Source organism: Arvicola amphibius, chromosome 14 (genome assembly GCF_903992535.2).
Source record: "Arvicola amphibius chromosome 14, mArvAmp1.2, whole genome shotgun sequence".
NCBI lineage: Eukaryota > Metazoa > Chordata > Mammalia > Rodentia > Cricetidae > Arvicola > Arvicola amphibius.
In genome coordinates, this window is record NC_052060.1 from 9,480,450 (window position 1) to 9,499,196 (window position 18,747).

The 18,747-nt window shown below is 47.1% G+C and overlaps 1 protein-coding gene across 8 annotated transcripts in view; it reads right to left on the reverse strand.

Annotated features, from left to right (window-relative positions):
* Positions 1-18,747, reverse strand: part of LOC119800732 (myomegalin-like) — a 184,366-nt gene that overhangs the window by 22,620 nt on the left and 142,999 nt on the right. For all 8 annotated transcript variants that reach the window (XM_038310930.1, XM_038310929.1, XM_038310932.1 and 5 more), the window contains 8 exons: positions 17,150-17,238; positions 10,513-10,745; positions 8,003-8,435; positions 7,003-7,195; positions 5,793-5,909; positions 4,071-4,599; positions 2,248-2,483; positions 664-715 (listed from right to left, as the gene is read on the reverse strand). In XM_038310930.1, the coding sequence (XP_038166858.1) occupies positions 664-715; positions 2,248-2,483; positions 4,071-4,599; positions 5,793-5,909; positions 7,003-7,195; positions 8,003-8,435; positions 10,513-10,745; positions 17,150-17,238 (1,882 nt within the window). The remainder of the gene's footprint in view (positions 1-663; positions 716-2,247; positions 2,484-4,070; positions 4,600-5,792; positions 5,910-7,002; positions 7,196-8,002; positions 8,436-10,512; positions 10,746-17,149; positions 17,239-18,747) is intronic.

Consider the following 18,747-nt stretch of genomic DNA (forward strand, 5'->3'; position numbering starts at 1 on the left):
CTGTGTGAGATGAGAAACAAGACCAAAAAGAACCCCAGACACCATGGTCTTCACCACAGATATTCTGAGAAGCGCTGACGTGAACTAGGTGTAAACAGGATGCAAAGAGCTCAAACCAGTGGCCACAACTGACCCGAGTCAGTGTCTTCCTGAGCAGTACCATCTGAATGTTTGCCCTAAGGCAACACTGTTGCCTTCCTGGACCAACAAATGACCCCAGTCTGTCTCTTTGAGTCAGTCTCTTCGTGAGCATTACCAATTGAATGTTTCCCTAAGGCTACACTGTTGCCTTCCTGGGACCTACACCATCTCTGCCCCTTTCTCTACATAATGTCATAGAATTCTTTCTCCCAGGAAATAAAGTGACTACTGAGTTAGCTGTCAATAAAGCACAGGGCAGGCCAGCCTAGCAGGAAGTTCATGGGGCAGGAGGCGTAGGCAAGGGGAAAGACTCTTGAGACACACATGGCTCATCCATGAGTCAGACTGCTTCTAGCTTACCACGCCTGAAGCATTACTGTGGCAAAAAAATTATATCAACAGAAAAGAAAGAATTTGGTGTTCAGTGAACAAATGAACTAATCTCATCCAGTTTCCCGTCCTGGTCTGTGCGCTCAGGACCACCCTGCCCGGGTTCCTTTACCAGACTGTCTTCGGAATTACCTGAGGGCCAGCGGCTCAAGCCCAGCTTCTTCTTTCTCATTCTTATGATCCTCTGAAAAGCAAATTTAGAGAGTGACAGAAGTTAAACAGGTCGCAGATGTACACAGAAAACACAGGTTCCACTAGGGCATAGAATAGTGATTATGCCACACATGGGTTAGGAAGATTATTATTTTTCTTTTTTTATTGCTTTTTATTGAGCTCTACATTTTTCTCTGCTCCCCTCCCTGCCTCTTCCCTCCCTTTCAGCCCTCTCCCATGGTTCCCATGCTCCCAATTTACTCAGATCTTGTCTTTTTCTACAGGAAGATTTTTTTTGAGTGCTCAAATTATGTATGTGTATGTGCGGGTGTGTGCAGGTGTGTGTGTGTGTGCACATGTGTACACGGGTGCATACTTGGGGAGGCCAGGGGGCAACCTTGGTATTATTATTATTATTATTGTTATTATTATTATTATTATTTTGGTTTTTCAAGACAGGGTTTACTCTGTAGCTTTGGAGCCTTTCCTGCAACTTGCTCTTGTAGACCAGGCTGGCCTTGAACTCACAGAGATCCACCTGCCTCTCCCTCCGGAGTGCTGGGATTAAAGGTGTACCCGGCATAACCTTGGTATTATTGCTCAGAGGAACCACCCACCATTTTCTTCCATGTTTTCTGAGAAGTCTCTCACTGAACTTGGACTCACCAGCTAAGCCAGGCTATCTGGCCAGCAAGCCCAGGAGACCCGTCTGTCTCTGGCTCCTCGGTGCTATGATTACAAGTGTGTGTTACCACGTGCAGGTTTGGTTATGGGGACTGAACTCAGGTCTTCTTCTCGTTGGCAAGGCAAGCACTTACTGACCGAGCTACTTCCCCAGCCGTGGACTATGTCTTTTTTATCATTATAAATTAACTGTACAAAACAAAGGATGTCATGGTCACAGACGTACATGAGATCCTTTGATCATAAAGTCCTCTGTGGCTCACACTTATCCTCACCCCTCCTGCCGGGCCCCCTCCTGTACCCCAGTAACCAGCCTCCTGCTTCCATGCTCGCTGTTATTAACACCTTAGTTGTCTCCTGACGCCACTCGTGGGCGAACACCTGTGATAATCTTTAGAGAGGCAAGCAGGCAGCTCACCGAAGCTCGCCAGGGAGGCTACCCCTGACCTGGCGCTCACAGCCATGCCTTCATGTGCCCAAATTGGGGCTAAAGACCGAAATATACTTTATCTCACTGGTCACCAGACCCTTCCCCATCTCTTCTCTGTAATCCTCCAGCCTCCACATTCAGTGGCAGCCTGGCTTCTACACAGCCGTGTGACCACCAACTCTTACATATCAACCTTCTTTTGTATCTGAGATGACAAGTCCCTTTTCCAATAGGTAGACCCAAATTCATAATTTTACACATTGACCTCTTGAGTTTGGGTACTATAGGAGCTGTAACGGCTCTAATGGCCATGCCTGGTGCTGCTTGCGGGAGTCCTGATTCAGAAATGACCCTCAAGACAGCAAGGACCCTGGGTGCTGGGACAGAATGTGCTGTTGTGGGGGACTGGTAGCCACCCGAGCCTAGGACTGTGCCAGTGGCCAACTTACTGGTGCTGAGTTTGCTGGTGAGTCTCTCCGTCAGCTGACCGCCTTGGGCAAGCTGTTCCCTGAAGCTTTGGCCCAGGTAGTAGTCAATGTCGTTGCTTCTGAGGAGGTCCTCAAAGGATTTTACTGTATCTTTTGCATGTTGGGTCAGAAGATAACAAATACCCCGTCCTTCTCGGATTTTTTGGCGCAGATATGACAATTCTCTGGCCTGATCCTGGATCAATGAATCATATTTTCTAGTGCAGGAAAGAGAGGGGAGAGGAAGAATGAGGAAAGAGTGAGTACTGAGAGAGTCCTCTGTGAGACCACACCTAAGCACTCCCCTGCTTCAGGAATCATACAGTCCACGCTGAGAAGTTGCGGCACCAAAACGTTTAGGAGGCTATTGCTCTCAACTCTTCTAGAACGTTCGTCATATTCAAAACTAAACCATAAGTTCTGTGAGAGTAAATAAAATCCCACATTTTACATCTCATACAGCTCCAATATAGTGTGGACACACACTAGATACTCTATAAATATTTAGAAATTTTAAGTCCTAAGCCTACGATATATAGGACTTTCTCTATCTCGTATATCAAATACTGTCCGATACACGAATTTCTTCTATGCTCTGATCTGTGGCAGATGGCCTTTTGTAAACATAGTAGTTATCGTCTCCCATGTTATATGGTCTCCCATGTTATATGGTCTCCCATGTCATATGGTCTCCCATGTCATATGCTCTCCCATGTCATATGGTCTCCCATGTCATATGGTCTCCCGTGTTATATGCTCTCCCATATTATATGCTCTCCCATGTCATATGCTCTCCCGTGTCATATGCTCTCCCGTGTTATATGCTCTCCCGTGTTATATGCTCTCCCATGTCATATGCTCTCCCATGTCATATGCTCTCCCATGTCATATGCTCTCCCATATCCTCTATTGCAGCATAGCTCTGCCAGTCTTCCATCAGCGAGAAAGGTTTATCTCTGCATGACTCCGTCTGGAAGACTCTGTGACCATGCTAACCTCCATAACACAATGGGAGCATCCTAGTGCCCAGTTGAGGAGTGGTTCTCAGCTGCCTGGTGAGCTCTACTGCTGGTCCTCATGGAAGCAACACTGCCAAAGACTATCACACCATGAGAAACCAAAGTCAAAGGAGACATCCTCAAGGACAAAGGCACATGGAGAAAGGGAGAAGCAAGGAGCCGAGGCATGGATAAAAAGGGTCCTTTCAGATCATTCTGGCCACAGATTCCACCTGACAGCAGCCACGTGGGAGAGCCAGCTGAACTGGGTCAGCTTAGAGGACCACGAGAGGTGGTTGAGTCACTATGTCTTAGACTGGCTCGCTACTTAGCAGTAGAATCAGGACAGAGGCTGGGATGTATGTTCACACACTATTTTCAGCATAAAGTATTGGCAATCGTGATCATTAAAAATAGCACCGAGAGCTTAATCTCTGCCAGATACTAGAAGCACATGTAATAGTTCAATTACGTCCAGTAACTGTCCTTGAGAAGGGTAAGGCTAAACAGTTTGCCCAGCTCGCAGGTTGCAGAGCTGGGATTTCTAGCCAGGTGTCTGAGATGAGTTTTTCCTGTACCGCTTTAACTGTCATGTTTTTAACATCTGTGACAGGACGTCCCGGAGATCTGCCGCCACCACTGATGTGTTGTTGCTTGTCCCTGTGTCTTCCGTCAGCTCAACCACTGTTTAACTAAGTGTCTTTCTCATTCTCTGACTGCATTCTTTCTTACAACGGCCAGGGTTGCTGTTCCAAGCACAGACTTAGACATCAATCAAGTAGGGGCCCCAAACAGTTCCCCCCTTACCCAGGCCACGAGGCAGACCTCAGCTCCTCAGCCAGCTTCCCCTCTAGTCCAGTTTTGGGGAGCTGGGCCTCCAGCTGGGATACTCTCTGGACGAGACTCTCCAGATCCTTTTTGGCCTGGAGCCCTGGAGGGTAAAAAGCCCCTGTGCCATCAGACAGCCACCCTTCCTCCTCATCGGTGACACTGTGAGGTGAAGACCCCTCGAGGGTTGTGACGGTTCTCAGCTTCCGGGGTCTCTCCAGACTGGATGAGTAATCACTTGTAGCGGAGAGGGAGCGGACCCGGCTCCTGAGATTCTGGATAACCTTGTTGGCATTCTGGAGCTGGGCTTTCAGATCTCTGATGTCCTTCCTCAGGACAGAGCTGTCGTCCGAATTTCCATGCTCCTGGAACTCCTCCTGCTTCCCCAGTTTGTTCTCCAGAGGCTTCTTCGCAGGTGGGTTGACCAGGACAGGGTCCAGGTACCCCTGATCAGAGCACAGCCCCTCCATGAGTACCATGGGCCTCAGACTGTTATGCTCCTCGCACTCTGAAAGAGACAAAGACATTTTCCTGAAGAACACCTGGAGCCCTCTGCATCTGGGTGACAGCTGTGTAGCTGGGTCTTTTGTGGGAACACTAGTAGTGGGACCAGGACCTGTCCCCGATGCATGAGCTGGCTCTTTGGAACCTATTCCCTATGGTGCGATGTCTCGCCCAGCCTTGATGCAGGGAGGAGAGGACCTTGGCCTCAACTTGATATGCCACGTTTTGTTGATTCCCAAGGGAGAGTTTACCCCATCTGAATGGAGACCGAAGAGAAGAGGATGTGGCGGGGGGGGGGGGGGCTTAAAAGGGAGGTGGGAGAGGAAATGGGAGAAGAGGAGGAAGGGGAAACTGTAAAATAAAGAAAAAACTTAAAAAAAACTATTGGGTCGTAACTGCATGCAAAGCAAGGCCTAGGAGAACAAGACCTCCAAAGAAACCAATGCTTTATCACAGCTGTGCCAGGGCAGTGGCAGCCGGTGTGACAGCCACAGTCACCAGTTTACCAGTAAAATGTTGGCCTGAACTATCTTCAATTGTACTAGAATTTATTCATTTCATTGACATGAGTAGCCAGTGAATTGGAGAGTTGCTTTATTGCTGGTTTAGCAGATAAGGAAACCGAGGCGCAGAGAAGAAGCGGGTTCGCACCAAGCAGTCCGGAATTCGGATCACCGTTCCTAACAGCCCCATTATACTGCCTCAGCTTCAAATCTGTAGGCATCCTGTGGTACCCAACAGTCCTTTGTGAATACAAAATAAAAAGTTTTATTCTAAACTTACAGTTTAGGTATACATAACTCTCACGGATCTCTTCCCTCATAAAAAGGACTAGGTAGCCGGGTGGTGGTGGCGCACGCCTTTAATCCCAGCACTCGGGAGGCAGAGGCAGGTGGATCTCTGTGAGTTGGAGGCCAGCCTGGTTTACAAGAGCTAGTTCCAGGGCCATCTCCAAAGCTACAGAGAAAACGTCTCTGGGGGGAGGGGGATTAAATAAAAACAAACAAACAAACAAACAAACAAACAAATGGTCAAGGTATTTTCCAAATAGTTCCTGTCCATCTCTGGTCCTGAGTCTCCTGCAGTCCCAATTCCCCTGCCCCACTACTCATCATGGGTGGGAGTGGCTAAGACATCTGAATGCAGCATATGACTCCAGGGAGAGAGGGTGGGTCCTCACACACACCGTGTGCTTACCAGGGCTGGTGGTCTCATCACGTTCAGCTTCATTCTCGCTCCGGCCACAAGTCTCATAGCCCAGGTCTTGAAGGTCCACCTGGATTTGCTTGCTGTCCTGTTTCACCAGGGAGTCACCTGTGTTCGGGAAGACACAGTGGGTGGTGTCCCAGAATATCCAGACGTCCCACATGCTCCCTAAACCTTAGTGACACATACCTTGGCTTTTAAGGCCAAGAAGTCAGAGCCAGGCTTGGGGAAAAGGCTTTCTTGTTCCCCCGATGGGAGAAGACAAAGCCTGCCATAGGTAGCAGGCATCCTCCCCACCAGGGTGAGGCCATGTTCGCTATGGAGAGGCTCTCTTCTGAAAACTGAGGCTTAGTTGAGACTAGACATGGGCAAGTCAGGAATTGCATGTACCATGTCAGAAGCTCCACTGAAGTCATTAGGACCTATATCTACAAAGTCTCAGCATCAATGGAGCTGAAGGGATTAAGAGTCTTAAGACGTCTAGCCCTGCCCTGTCCAATAAGGTAGCTCTTACTTATCCGTGGTTACTCTTTATCAAACTAAGCAAAATTCAACTTTCTAAGTTCATGTGCCCAATATCTATATCAATAAAGAGCACCCCTACCAATGCAGCAATCTCCCTTGCTGATTCTAGAGCAACAGCAATGATGGAATTTTGAAGAACGGAGGAAAAAGAAAACCCATCATGTAGAGAGCCAAGTCAGCTTACTGACGGCCCTGGAAATTAGCGAGCCCAGATGTCAGTCAGCTTCAGTACTTTATTTTAGCCCTAGCTTTAAAGATGTGTTTACTTTCATTTTACATGTAATGCATGCTTTGCCTGTGTGTACGTATGTGCACCGTGTACATGCCTGGTACCCTCAGGGGCCAGAAGAGAGTGTTGGATGCACTGAACTGTAGAGGGTGTCTTGGAGGCTGGGGAGACAACTTGTGTGTTCTTGGAACCAAACCGGGGTCTTCTGCAAGAGTAGCAAGTGCTCTTAAGCACGGAGTCCCCTCCAGCCCCTCCACTGTAACTCTGAAACCTTTTCTCTTTTTGTTTTACATCCATCTATAGATTGGAGTGAAATGTGCACATACAGTTCTGAGACTATAGTCATGGCTGAAGCGTTTACAGGGTGGGGCAGAAAGATAACAGCTGAGAAACAGGTGACTTCATGGGGAGAGGACACTCGGATGGCCACGCGCTGCTGACACTCACTGAGGATGGTCCTGTACTTCTCCAGCTGGTTTGCCTGGGCAAACACGGTGGCCTCTGAGATGAGTAGCTTCTCCTGCAGGTCTTGATATCTTTGTCTGCACTGGGCCAGCTGGGAACGCAGGTGCTTGGTGGACCCCGGGAGGCTAAATTCTGCCTGGTGTCCAGAGTCTTGGGCCCGGGGCTTGTTCTCCAGCTGTGAAAGGGACCAGTACAAGGGTCGGGACACTCTGAGGTTACCCTCCAGGTGGTGACAGCCCCCTCTCTGTCGGAACACTGTGGGCCGCGTGGATTACGTGTTTGCCACGGCAGTTCTCATGCCGTTTGGCAGTGCTCTGCTTGCCGGCAGCTTCTGGAGAGCAGGGAGAACACTATATTTATCTTTCTCTCTGCAGTACTGTAGCACACTGCCAGACAAGTCTCTAGAGCGGCCTGTAGTAAACATTTACTCAATCGCTTAAAAGGAAGAGATGGAAATCTCTACTCAACCCTCTCTGCATTCCTGTCCCAGGGGCCCTTCTTGGAAGCTTCTGGATCCTCCATTTCACTGAATCCCTCAGCAGGGTATCAATGACCTCTCAGGAGGCCATGACACAGACACTTTGGGAACCTCTGAGCAGCAGTTCTAAGAAGATGGCATTGCACACCATTTTGCCTGGGCTCCATCAAGACTAGAGCATCCCAATAGAATGGCAGTTCCATCCAATGAAAGGTCACTGTGTCCGAACACTCTCCCCTACACGCCAAGCACCCGGAGAGAAGCCATCAGTTCATAGCCCACTGCCAGCACAATGTATAGCTTGGAATTAAATGCTCAGAAACACCCGTTCAATGGTGTGGAACCCTTTCAAGTGTTGAATGGATGCCTCTGATTACAGCATCCTGCTTGGAGCATCAAGGCATCTGCCCTCAGTACTCCTTGACCCACAAAGCAGGCCAGTGTAACATAAAAACCGAACCCCCCAGCAACCCTTCCTTTAGCTTCACCCCTGCCCTCACTTACTTGGTGGGTCTCCACTGAGACGGCTGCCTCAAGATTGAGGCTCTGGGGTCTGGGGCCAGGCCTTGCGGTCACGTTCTCCGGCTCTTGGTGCTGATGCTTCCCAGGGGAAGGCAGGCCCATGTTCATTCTGTCGACCTCCTTGGCCAGGCGTGCAAGGAGCTCTGGTGTCGCTTTGCTGTGCCCTTCCGAGCCGCTCAGGACCAGCTGCTCTTTGAGGAGGTTGATGATGTTGTAGGCGCTCTTCAGTTTTCCCTGGACTTTCCTGAACTCAGCCTGAAGGCTGCTCTCATCCAGACCCCCTTTGGCGGCCACAGTCTCCGCCATCACCTCGCCCTTCTCCTTGTCTTCCTCGACCTCCCATCCATCAGACATGGCTTCTCCCATCTGCTCTTTCAGCTCTGCATTCTCAAGGCAGAGGCTCAGCATGGTGTTCCTGTAAAGAACGCAGAATGAGTGGCTAGGTTTGGCCGGGTTTATAGTTCTTCAAAGACCTTTTCATGCACATCGTAGTTGGCGAGAGACTCGGAGCCATTCAAGAACACACGTGAATCTCAGAGCCCTGCAACAAGCCTCATGCATACATGAGAAGACCCAGTGGGGGAGTGTGGCAGAATGGCCTCATAACACATGATTCCATTGCCATCTGATGGCAGCATTATTAAAGATCATAAAGTAGACTCCCCAGTCTGTTTTCTTTACTTAGCCACATAGTTTCAAATGCCTTAGTAGTCATTACTGGAGCACACAAAACACTTACAATATTAAGTTTTGACTTTAACAAAAATAGATCCCGCATATGACAAACCCGCTATTGTGGGTTTCATCATTATATTACTTATTATTGGTCTTCAATCACTAAGTGATAAACTGGGGCTCAAAATGCCAATAATAAATAATACTAATCAGAACTGTAATAGGAATGTAGTTATCTAATTATTTGCCATATTTCTGGTCTATGCAATGGGACATAACCTTCCAGAGATGCTGTGTTTACCCTAGTCATCCTGTATTTCTGGGACCGCCAACACAGGATGGTCACATAAAACATCCCCATTTGTTGAAGTAATGAAATAGGCTAAACTGAGAACACCGAGTTAGAAGACAGACAGACACACACACACACACACATACATACACACACACACACACACACACACACACACACACACTCATATCCTAAAGAATCAGTACTTGGCTGTGCAACTAGACTGGGTTTCTCAGAATCCTAAAGTTTTGGAGTTCCAAGCAGAAGTTGTTAGGTGTGCATTAATGAGAGAAAATCCTTTAGAACATTGAAATCAGAAATTTCCAAAGGAGAAAAAGGTATAGGTCTGTTCCCAAAATTAGCATGTAGGAAGGAGCAAAAGGAAGGTGTATAGAGAAGAATATTTAGTTAGTTTTCTATCCTTCTGTTTAAGGTCAAGCCTGGTGTTTTACACTACAAAGTAATGAGAGTCAAGCTTAACAAGGGGCTGAAGTGTTGGCGATATTCTATTTTCACACCAGTTTTGAAGACTGAGTGGAGGGTTAAACAACTCAGATTCTCAAGTTAATAGCTATAAGGAAAAAGGAAAACAACCTACAAGGTTATCTATACGTGGGGTAAATAGAAAGAGATGCTCTACTCCATGACATCACAACTAAATTCACACACAGAAAGGCCTAAATAAACTTATATTTTAACTGAGGCAAAATGTAAGGAAAGAATCACCCTGACAATCCATCATAAAGAACTAATACCTAGAATGATAACAAGATTTAATAATAATTGTGTGTGCTTGCACAGATGAGTGTGTATGTGTGTGTGTGTGTGCGCGTGTGCGTGTGCGCGTGCGCGTGTGCGTGTGCTTGTGTGTGTGTGTGTGTGCGTGTGTGTGTGTGTGTGTGTGTGCATGTGGAGGCTGGAGGCTGATTTCTGGTGTCTTCCTCTATTGATGTCCATCTTGTCATTTGAGGCAGGGCATCTCACTGAAACTCTACACTATCAATGTATTTTTTAGCCTTTCTTTTCCTTTAAAAAAAATCCCCTTACAGTCAAAGTAGTCAATGAATCAGTACTTGTCATTTTTATAATTTTTTGTGAGATGGCAAAGATTATTAAGGCTGCAATTCCATGATTCAACCGTTTACGCTTCTGAGAGGGGTTGAACGGAGCTAGACGAGGCTGTGTAAATCCCCCCCTCCTCCAAAGCCTCTCCCAGGTCTCTGTGCAGCAATGAAGTTTCCTGGGTCGGTGACTATGGGACTTGACCCAGGAGGCTGTACCCACAAGACGGAGTGAGATTCCTTCCACACATATGCACCTGGGCAGTAATACTGAGCAGATACCGACTTAATAGCAGTGGCCACCAGTGTCTAACACCATTAACTCTTCATTAAAGACGATATAAAAGCATTAAAGCATGGGGTCTATGCTGTGCATCACCCTGGGGCAGCTCTGACACCTTGGATGGAGCAAGGCAGGTCCCTGGCTGAGGTGGCTTATCGTCTGCTAACAAGCTGGGACGCACCTGATGTGAGACACGGAGGAGAACCCGGCTTCTTCCATCTGAGCCTTCAGCTCCTTCAGTTCCGCCTCGGCCTTTCTCTTCTCCTCCAAGTGCTGGCGGACTTCAGCCCTCAGGTGGAGTGTTTCCTCCTGAAGACACCTGTTACCGTCCCCTCCTGCTGGGGACGGGGGCTGAAGACATACGTCCTGAGTGTCCATGGTCGTCAGGCTTTTCTCCAAAGACGCCTTGATGAGCTGAAACAGAAACGCCATGTAATGAAGTCAGGCCACTGAGGGGGCCTAGGAACACAGGCAAGGGCAGCTCCTGATGGAAACAGAAGACAGAACTGAATGATCCCCTCTTCGAGCCAGTCCTAAGGGCCCTGGGATGGGTTTGGGAACTGAGGACACATGCAGTGGGTGGGGAGGGTGATGGAGGCAAGCCCTCCATCAGAGGCACAAGAGAATCCAGAGAGGGCGAGAAACACATGTGCACACATGGAACAAGAGAATCCAGAGAGCACGAGAAACACACATGCACACATGGAACAAGAGAATCCAGAGAGGGCGAGAAACACACGTGCACATATGGAACAAGAGAATTCAGAGAACGTGAGAAACACACGTGCACACATAGAACAAGAGAATCCAGAGAGGGCGAGAAACACACATGCATACATGGAACAAGAGGATTCAGAGAGTGTGAGAAACACACGTGCACACATGGAACAAGATAATCCAGAGAGGGCGAGAAACACGTGCACACATGGAACAAGAGAATCCAGAGAGCATGAGAAACACACAGACAAATAAAATTTAATCTGGTCTAGTGGACGCCAATATTGTGGTGCTTCTCTTCATCGGGCCATGGAGTCCCCTAAAAGTCTGCTTCAAGGTCAGGATGCTTCACTGACCCTAGAGCGCTAGAGCCTCAACTGTGAAGATCGTGGCTCAAGATGCCAGGGCTCAGAGTCTAAACCCATGCCTGTTGGGGGGAATACTTTGTTTGTGATCCTACAAATAGAGCTTGCCTGGAGATCAGATTGTAAAGCTAAGCCACTGGCTAGCCATAGAGGTCAGACACTGGTGGCACACACCTTTAATCCCAGCACTTAGGAGACAGAGGCAGATGGATTTCTGTGAATTCAAAGCCACCCTGAGCTACACGAGATTGATTTGGTATAGAAGAGAAACCAAGCCAGGCTGTGGTGCTCACACCTTAAATCCCAGTATTGGGATGCCTTTAATCCCTAAGGAGGTGGACACAGGAAGGGGTATGTCTAGGCGAGAGAGGAATAAGGTGGGAGGAGACAGGAGCTCAGAGCCTTCAGTCTGAAGATTCATAGAAACAGGATCATGCCCCCCTTGGTTCCAAGGATTTAGTAGAAGATCTAGTGGCCAACTGCTCTGCTTCTCCGATCTTTCATCTCTCGCCCCCTAATATCTGATACTGGGTTGTCATGAAGACCCATTAGAATTCGTACAACAGCCTGCAACTCAGACCTCACAGAGGAGATGAAAATTCGGAACACCTACAACCATTCCCAGAACTAAAACCATGGAGCCACAGGTAGGGCAGAGCAAGGCAGTTCCACTGACAACTGGAGAACCACCCTACAATTGCGGGGTTTGAGGTGAAGCCACCCTAGCAGACACCGAGTTTTCCTTTTTGATTACCATTCATAAATCAATGCTGTCAACTAAATTCTCTATAAATCTAAGCACGTGAGAGGAAACCAAAGTAGGAGATTTCACAGTATCTTTCTTCTTGGGATTCTCTTGACATGGCTCCTGAATGCTTCACTGTTAACAGATTTTTAAGGTGTTTTCCCAAGTGGGATGTTAGGAGTACTTAGACTTTCTTATCATATATGCTAGGCTTATCTCTAGTTATTTCTACACCTTCAAAAGGGTATTAATACAACTCAGAATTTGGGTGTGATAACTTACACAGTGTGAGGCTATTTTAATACAAGAATTTCTTCCACCGTCCTCCCTCCTTGGTTTTTGAGACAGGGTCTTGCCTTACAACTCATATTGGCCACAGTCTCTCTAGTGTTCCAGGCTGTCCTTGAACTCTTGGTTCTCCTGGCTTATCCTCCTGAGAGCTGGGCTTATGAATGGGTGCTACAGCACACACCTCAACAGGACTCTCCATGCTTCCCAGTCACTCTGGCTCCCTTTTCCTCGCAGCAGTGCTGTGTGGGAGCCAGACTCAATTTCAGGCCAGTTTCGACCCTCACTCTTCACCCCTCCCTGCAGGAATTTCTGTTTCATGCTGTTTTCTTTTACCTCTACTAATATCGTGAGTCATGTTAGTCACATATAAATTTATTCCGGTTATATAAAATAATGTCCCAACTATAAAGCCATTAAAATAGTTAATGTATATCTCTATAAACCATGTTGTAGTCACCTGACTAGAGATGATTAATAGAATTATGTTTTAGACATGAATTTAGGTCACTAACATACTGAACAGAATACCAAAGCAAGGTTTATAGGTCAACGATTGATAGGACAGCATGGGTGGTCACAAAGCTGTTGGGTTTTGCTATCCCTCATAACAAAGCTAAGTCATAGTTGTGCTGCACGTTTGTGGTAGAATGCATGCATAGCACACACGATTTGGTATTTAGTACCCCAGCAACTGAAATTGTCAAGTGATGCGCAGCCATATAGAAGACAGTCATAGACACAGCTACTCAGTCTTTAGACATTCGATCCCGTCTGGGCTTTGCGAACACAGCAGTGACCAGACAATAGACAATGTCTGTGTCTAAGGCTGCTGCCTGGTGTAGCCAGCCGGTGCTGTCTCCATGTGTCCCACCCAGCAATTGTAACAGTAAAGGATTGGGTATTGGACAGGACCCCTTTGAAGGATTATTGCCATGACCTTTACTTAACTGTGTGATGTGCCAGACATGGTGGCCCAGGCTTGTAATTCCAGCACCACCTGGGACACTGAGGCAGGAGAAATGAAAAGAAGGCTAACCTGGGCTACACAGCGAAGCCACTTCAAATGCCCCCCAAATAATGAAGAGGTAAGCAAAAATGCACAAGCAAACTTTGTGATCTTGCCTGTCTATGTAAACTGTTCGCAATGAACAGAACTAAAAGATTTGAATATGAACACAAGAGTCACTCTCTTGACCTTGAGTGTTGTTTTTGCTAAAAAAAAAAAAAAAAAAACCCAGCTTTCATGAGACTGTCCATCATAAGAGTATCTTCCTGTGTGTGTATTTTATTCAATTAGTTTCAGTATACCTATTTTCTTTTAAAGGGAAACATTTGCCTCATGAAATGCTGATGCCAGAAAGACCTTAAGATTCGTTTGGTGGCTGGAGAGACGGCTTAGTGGTGAAGAGCACTGACTGCTCAGAACCAAAAACAAACAAACAAACAAACAAACAGAAAGTAAAGAGAAAAGGATGCTGAATAAGTATGCCTTTGTGGAAATGGTATGGCAAGTAAAAAAAAACAAAAACAAAATCAAACTAGACAGAACTACTGTATGACCCCTTCTGGGTATATTACTTCCAAAGGAACTCAGATCACTACGTGAGCTGACGTCAGCATTCTCTTTCCAATTACTGTTCACAAATGCCACACCATGGAGCCGAGCTGGGTGTCTGTGAATGCACGAGTAAGCTACATTACAGTTAGAAACTGTTGAGTCTCAGGAAGGGGCTCTCCTGTTATTTGCTGAGGTCTGGTGGCTACGTGAGACAAAGCCTGCTCACAGAAGGACAAACACCAGCACCGTCGTCTTGCTATGACTTACGTGAGGACTCTGACAGAGCTGAGCTAGCGAAGTGGAGAGAACGGTTGGGGCCAGCAGAGTCTGGTGTGGGGAGGGGGATACAGCAGGGACGTGAAACGTCACAAAGCTTCACACTGACAGAAGCAATAGGCTCTGAGGTCAGTTGCTCACCTGGTGACGATAGTTAGTACTAAGTATATTTCAAAATGACTAAGTACATAACTCAGATATCCCCCGTAAAAAGGTAGGCAGATGTACTAATTAACTTGGCTTAATTATTTTACTATACATGTATATATCAAATTGTCACACTGTACTCCATACTTTTAATTATGATTTGATAGTAAAATATTATTCTTTTAAACTAGTTTTTCTCCTTTTCTGTCAGATTTAGTGTACTGATCTTTTGCATTTGAAACTTGACTCCTGATGAACTTCTCTGCACTGAGAATGTTCAGATGAACGGGGATGGCTGACTGCTCTCTAACATACTTGTGAACATCTCCCAGGCATTTCTTATAGCCCTTACAACTTTTTGACATTGGAATTTGGTGGGTAATATTTAGGGAAGATTACTGTCAAGGTCAGACCTGAAGCTCTCTAAGGCAAGTGACTTCCTACATACGATGAAACAAAGTTGCTTTCTTTGATTCTTGCCCAGGAACACAAAGATGGGCAAAGTGTGCATACAGGTACTTTAGGAAAGAGTGCATATGGGTGCATTAGGAAAGTGTGTATATGGGTGTGCCAGGGAAAGTGTATATGTGGGTGTGTTAGGGAATGTGTGTATGTAGGTGTGTTAGGGAATGTGTGTATGTGGGTGTGCTAGGGAAAGTGTGTATGTGGGTGTGCTAGGGAAAGTGTGTATACGGGTGCACTAGGGAAAGTGTGTATAGAAGTGTTTAGAAAGTGTGTATAGAAAGTGTTTAGAAAGGAGTGTGACAGGTAAATGACGGTGTCACCTGCCTTCAATCCCAGCACTTGAGAGACAAAGGCAGACAGATCTTTGTGTGTTTGAGGTCACAGAGTGAGTTCTTGGACAGCCAGGGCTACCCAGAGAAACACTGTCTCAAAAAAAAAAAAGTGTGGGGTCAACAATAAAGTTTATCTCCCAAGGATACAGTAAGGAATTGCCCACAGGTTAATCCTAAAGGAAAACAAGCAAACAAGTCTTTAGAATCTGGACACACAGCAGTTATGGCAAAGCAAGCTTTATTTAGTTGGTAACAGGAGAGTCACAACTCAAACTTCATGAAAGATGAAGCGAACTCACAGCAGCTTTGCATACAGTGCCATCCACCAAGGTTCTTCTGCTCAAAAGCTGAAAACCAGTTCTCAAGAAAAAGCGATCGGAGGAAAACAGTGTTGTCTATGAAGAGCAAAACCCTGGTCTGAAGCTTGGCTAACTTACAATTACACAGAGTACTTCCTATGCCAAGTACCAAGATAAGTGCCATGACGTGTCGGGGTGAACGTCTACTCCGGGGTGAGACTGACCTTCTCAAAGTAGAGTCCAGCCATCTCGGCGTGAGCTTACAGGAAAGAAGGCCGGGGGGCGGGGGGGGGAATGGCTTTACAAACCAGTTTGCCTGCGGGACTTGCAGCACCAGGATAGTTAGAGCGTGGTAAGCAGAATCGGATGGCCATGGTATCCGTGTCTTCTGTTTACTTAATCTGACGTTATTCCTGCCCCCTGGCTGCTAGAACCTCCGTGTCCAGCCGACATCCCAATCTGCTCACAGTAGACTTCTGTTCACCCTGCAAATTCTCGCACCCAAGATCCTTGACGGAGTCAGGGAGGGGCAGAGACCTCTGAGCGTCGGAGCAGTGGTAAATGTGATAAAACTGCAGCCCATTAGTCAGAAAGGAGTCAGGAGAAGCAAAGGGAGAAGTGGAGCTAACACGAAGCCCTCAAGGGAGGAGCGAGGGGCAGTCATGACTACCGCAACGAAAAGGAGACCTTGACAGAAAGCAAAGACACTCATGGTGCTGCCTGGTGTCCCCGACAAACTCAGGTGCTCAAGAGCCCAAAACGAGGCCAAATCCTATTCGGTTTGGGGTGTGTTAGCTTGGTCTCTTCTTATCCATTTCATGGACGTCTCCCCTTTTTCTCATGCAGGGAATGTACAGGCAGACCCAGGAACCCCCATTTTTCCTACAAGCATTCCTAGTAGCCCCAAGGAAGACACCACTAGAAAAAACCCAGCCTCTTTCTGGCAATGATCCCATTCTCTGTAACAACTTAAGAGCCACGGGCATTTAGGTGTGACTGTTGAATGTCCCTGGGCAAGGTAGAGACACTGAGTTCCAGTGAGTGCTAAGATCACTAAGAGGACTTAACCTGGGTCCGGGACATTCACTCCTGGGCTTCAGACATTATAATTCTGACGGTGGCTCAGTGACAAATTCTGAAGCTTACCAGGACTTGCTGTTGGGCAGCCTGTCAGACCCCAGAGCAAAGCTCTTTTCTATTTCACAGAGATCCCTGCTTTGGAGGCATTCCAATCCCCTGGGAGTTTCTCAGACAAGGACTCTTGTCAAGCAGGCCCTAGGCCTTGCTGTCCCCTAAACAGCCCTTCCATGTCTGTCTTCTGTTTTGTGTTTCAGTCAGAAAAGCCAAAGAGGGGAAGCATCCATGGTCTTGTGAGTCACAATTCTTCTGAAGCTAAAGCTACAGACAGGAAACAGGGACACAGGTGGGTAGGAAGGGTAAGAAGCAGAAAGAAGACGTAGATGTAGAAAAAAAGAACAAAACGGTAGGCTGAACAGAAAAAGACCAAGGAAAACCCGGGAGCAGGCTGGGGGAGGGTTACAAGAAAGATGCCTTCCCACTCCCAGCGCACTAAGGCTGACGGTGAGAAAGATCCGGAAAGCCTCACGCCTGACACTGACTTACTTGCTGGTGGCTGTTGTGTGCAGCCTCCTCCTCGATGCTGTCTGTGAACTCGGTGCTTGCGTCTTCAGTGTCGTCGGCTGCCGTGGCACCTGGAGGAGAGTCCAGAAGAGAAAGGTGACTCCTTTGCAGGCGGCTTCCAAACGGCAGGTACAATTACACGCTTGCCATCTACCTCTGATTTTCCCTGTTCTTCATACTCTGGGCCGGGGAGCAGGGAAAACAGAACCAAGACTTCTCCTGTGCAAATGTTACTTTCTTCCTAGTAGTTCAGCCTAGCCCTCCAAGCAAGCTCACTTTGACTATCCTGCTACACTTCCCTCTCTCCCACTTCAATGAATTCTTCTCCATTCTGTTCGGATGCTAATGTTCTCTTAACATGGCCAGATATTACTAACCTTTCTCCCAGCACTGACTGCTGAGCAGGCCCCTCATTTCCTCGTATCAGGGCAGCTCTCTTTATGCTCTTTCATGGTTGGGATGGGCTGTCGATAAGGGGACAATTTCTCTGCGGAACTCACCTCTGGGGTCTGTGTCTCACAGAGGTCAGGAGGTGAGGCACAGGATGACCCAGGGGCTTCCTGATTCCTTACCCCACCACACCTCTCTCAATCTCTCTTTTGGGGCCAACATTCTTTGCCTGGAAGATTCTCTGTACTGCTCTGTTCAAACGGCATGTAGTCTCACCCTTTAATCCTCCAAAGATGAACCTGTTACCCTAGGGCATAAGTATCTATATTCTGCTGTAAGGGGCAAGAGGCCGCAGTGAGTGGTCTGGACAAAGGTCCAGGATGGTGCTGGGCAAGAGAACCTTCATTGAGGATGGCCTCTTTTTGTGCCTGCACTGCTCAAGAGGAAGACGTTGGTCAGTAGTTTATCCTTACATGGCCGTATGTGGCTAGTGACTACTATTCAGGATGGCACAAACACGTAGCATTAAAACTGATTATAGTGAAAGACCGTCCGTGCAATTCTACATTAAGAACTGTCACTCACATTACTGATTTTCCCCTCTCAGAACATCAGGGAATATATATTGTGACACTTTTGTATCTCATGGAATTTGCCAAGTTAGGGAACGATAATGTCTAGTTCTAATCCTATCCATCACAGCAACAGCCCGTTAAAATCTTCTAACTATGGAGTAACCTGGGGCTCAAAGAGATTCTGTGATTTGTCTCAGGTTACATTGCTAATTCTGACAAAATTTGGGCCAGTAAATCAAGTGTCTGGACTCAGGAGCCATTGTTTCTTATAATGGAGAACCTGATTACTTCTTCCAAGACCAAAGAACTTCCTCCTGAGCTCAGACACTCACAAATGAAATCTCAACATGAAGAATGAACATTCACAGCTGGAGTGGTCATACTTCTTACCCACCTCAAGAAAGCCTAAATTACTTCTATTTGGCATGCCAACTAGAAAGTGGGCAGCTCACATCTACCTTCCAATTCTTAGAGCCTGGAGTCTGTGCCAGGGCATTTGCAATGGCTTGCTCACGTCATCAAAAAACTAGGGGGTGGGTGGTAAGTGTGTTGTCCTAACAGCTTAAGGTCCTCAGTCTTCACTGTGACTGCTGCTGTCCCTTCAGGGGAGAGCAG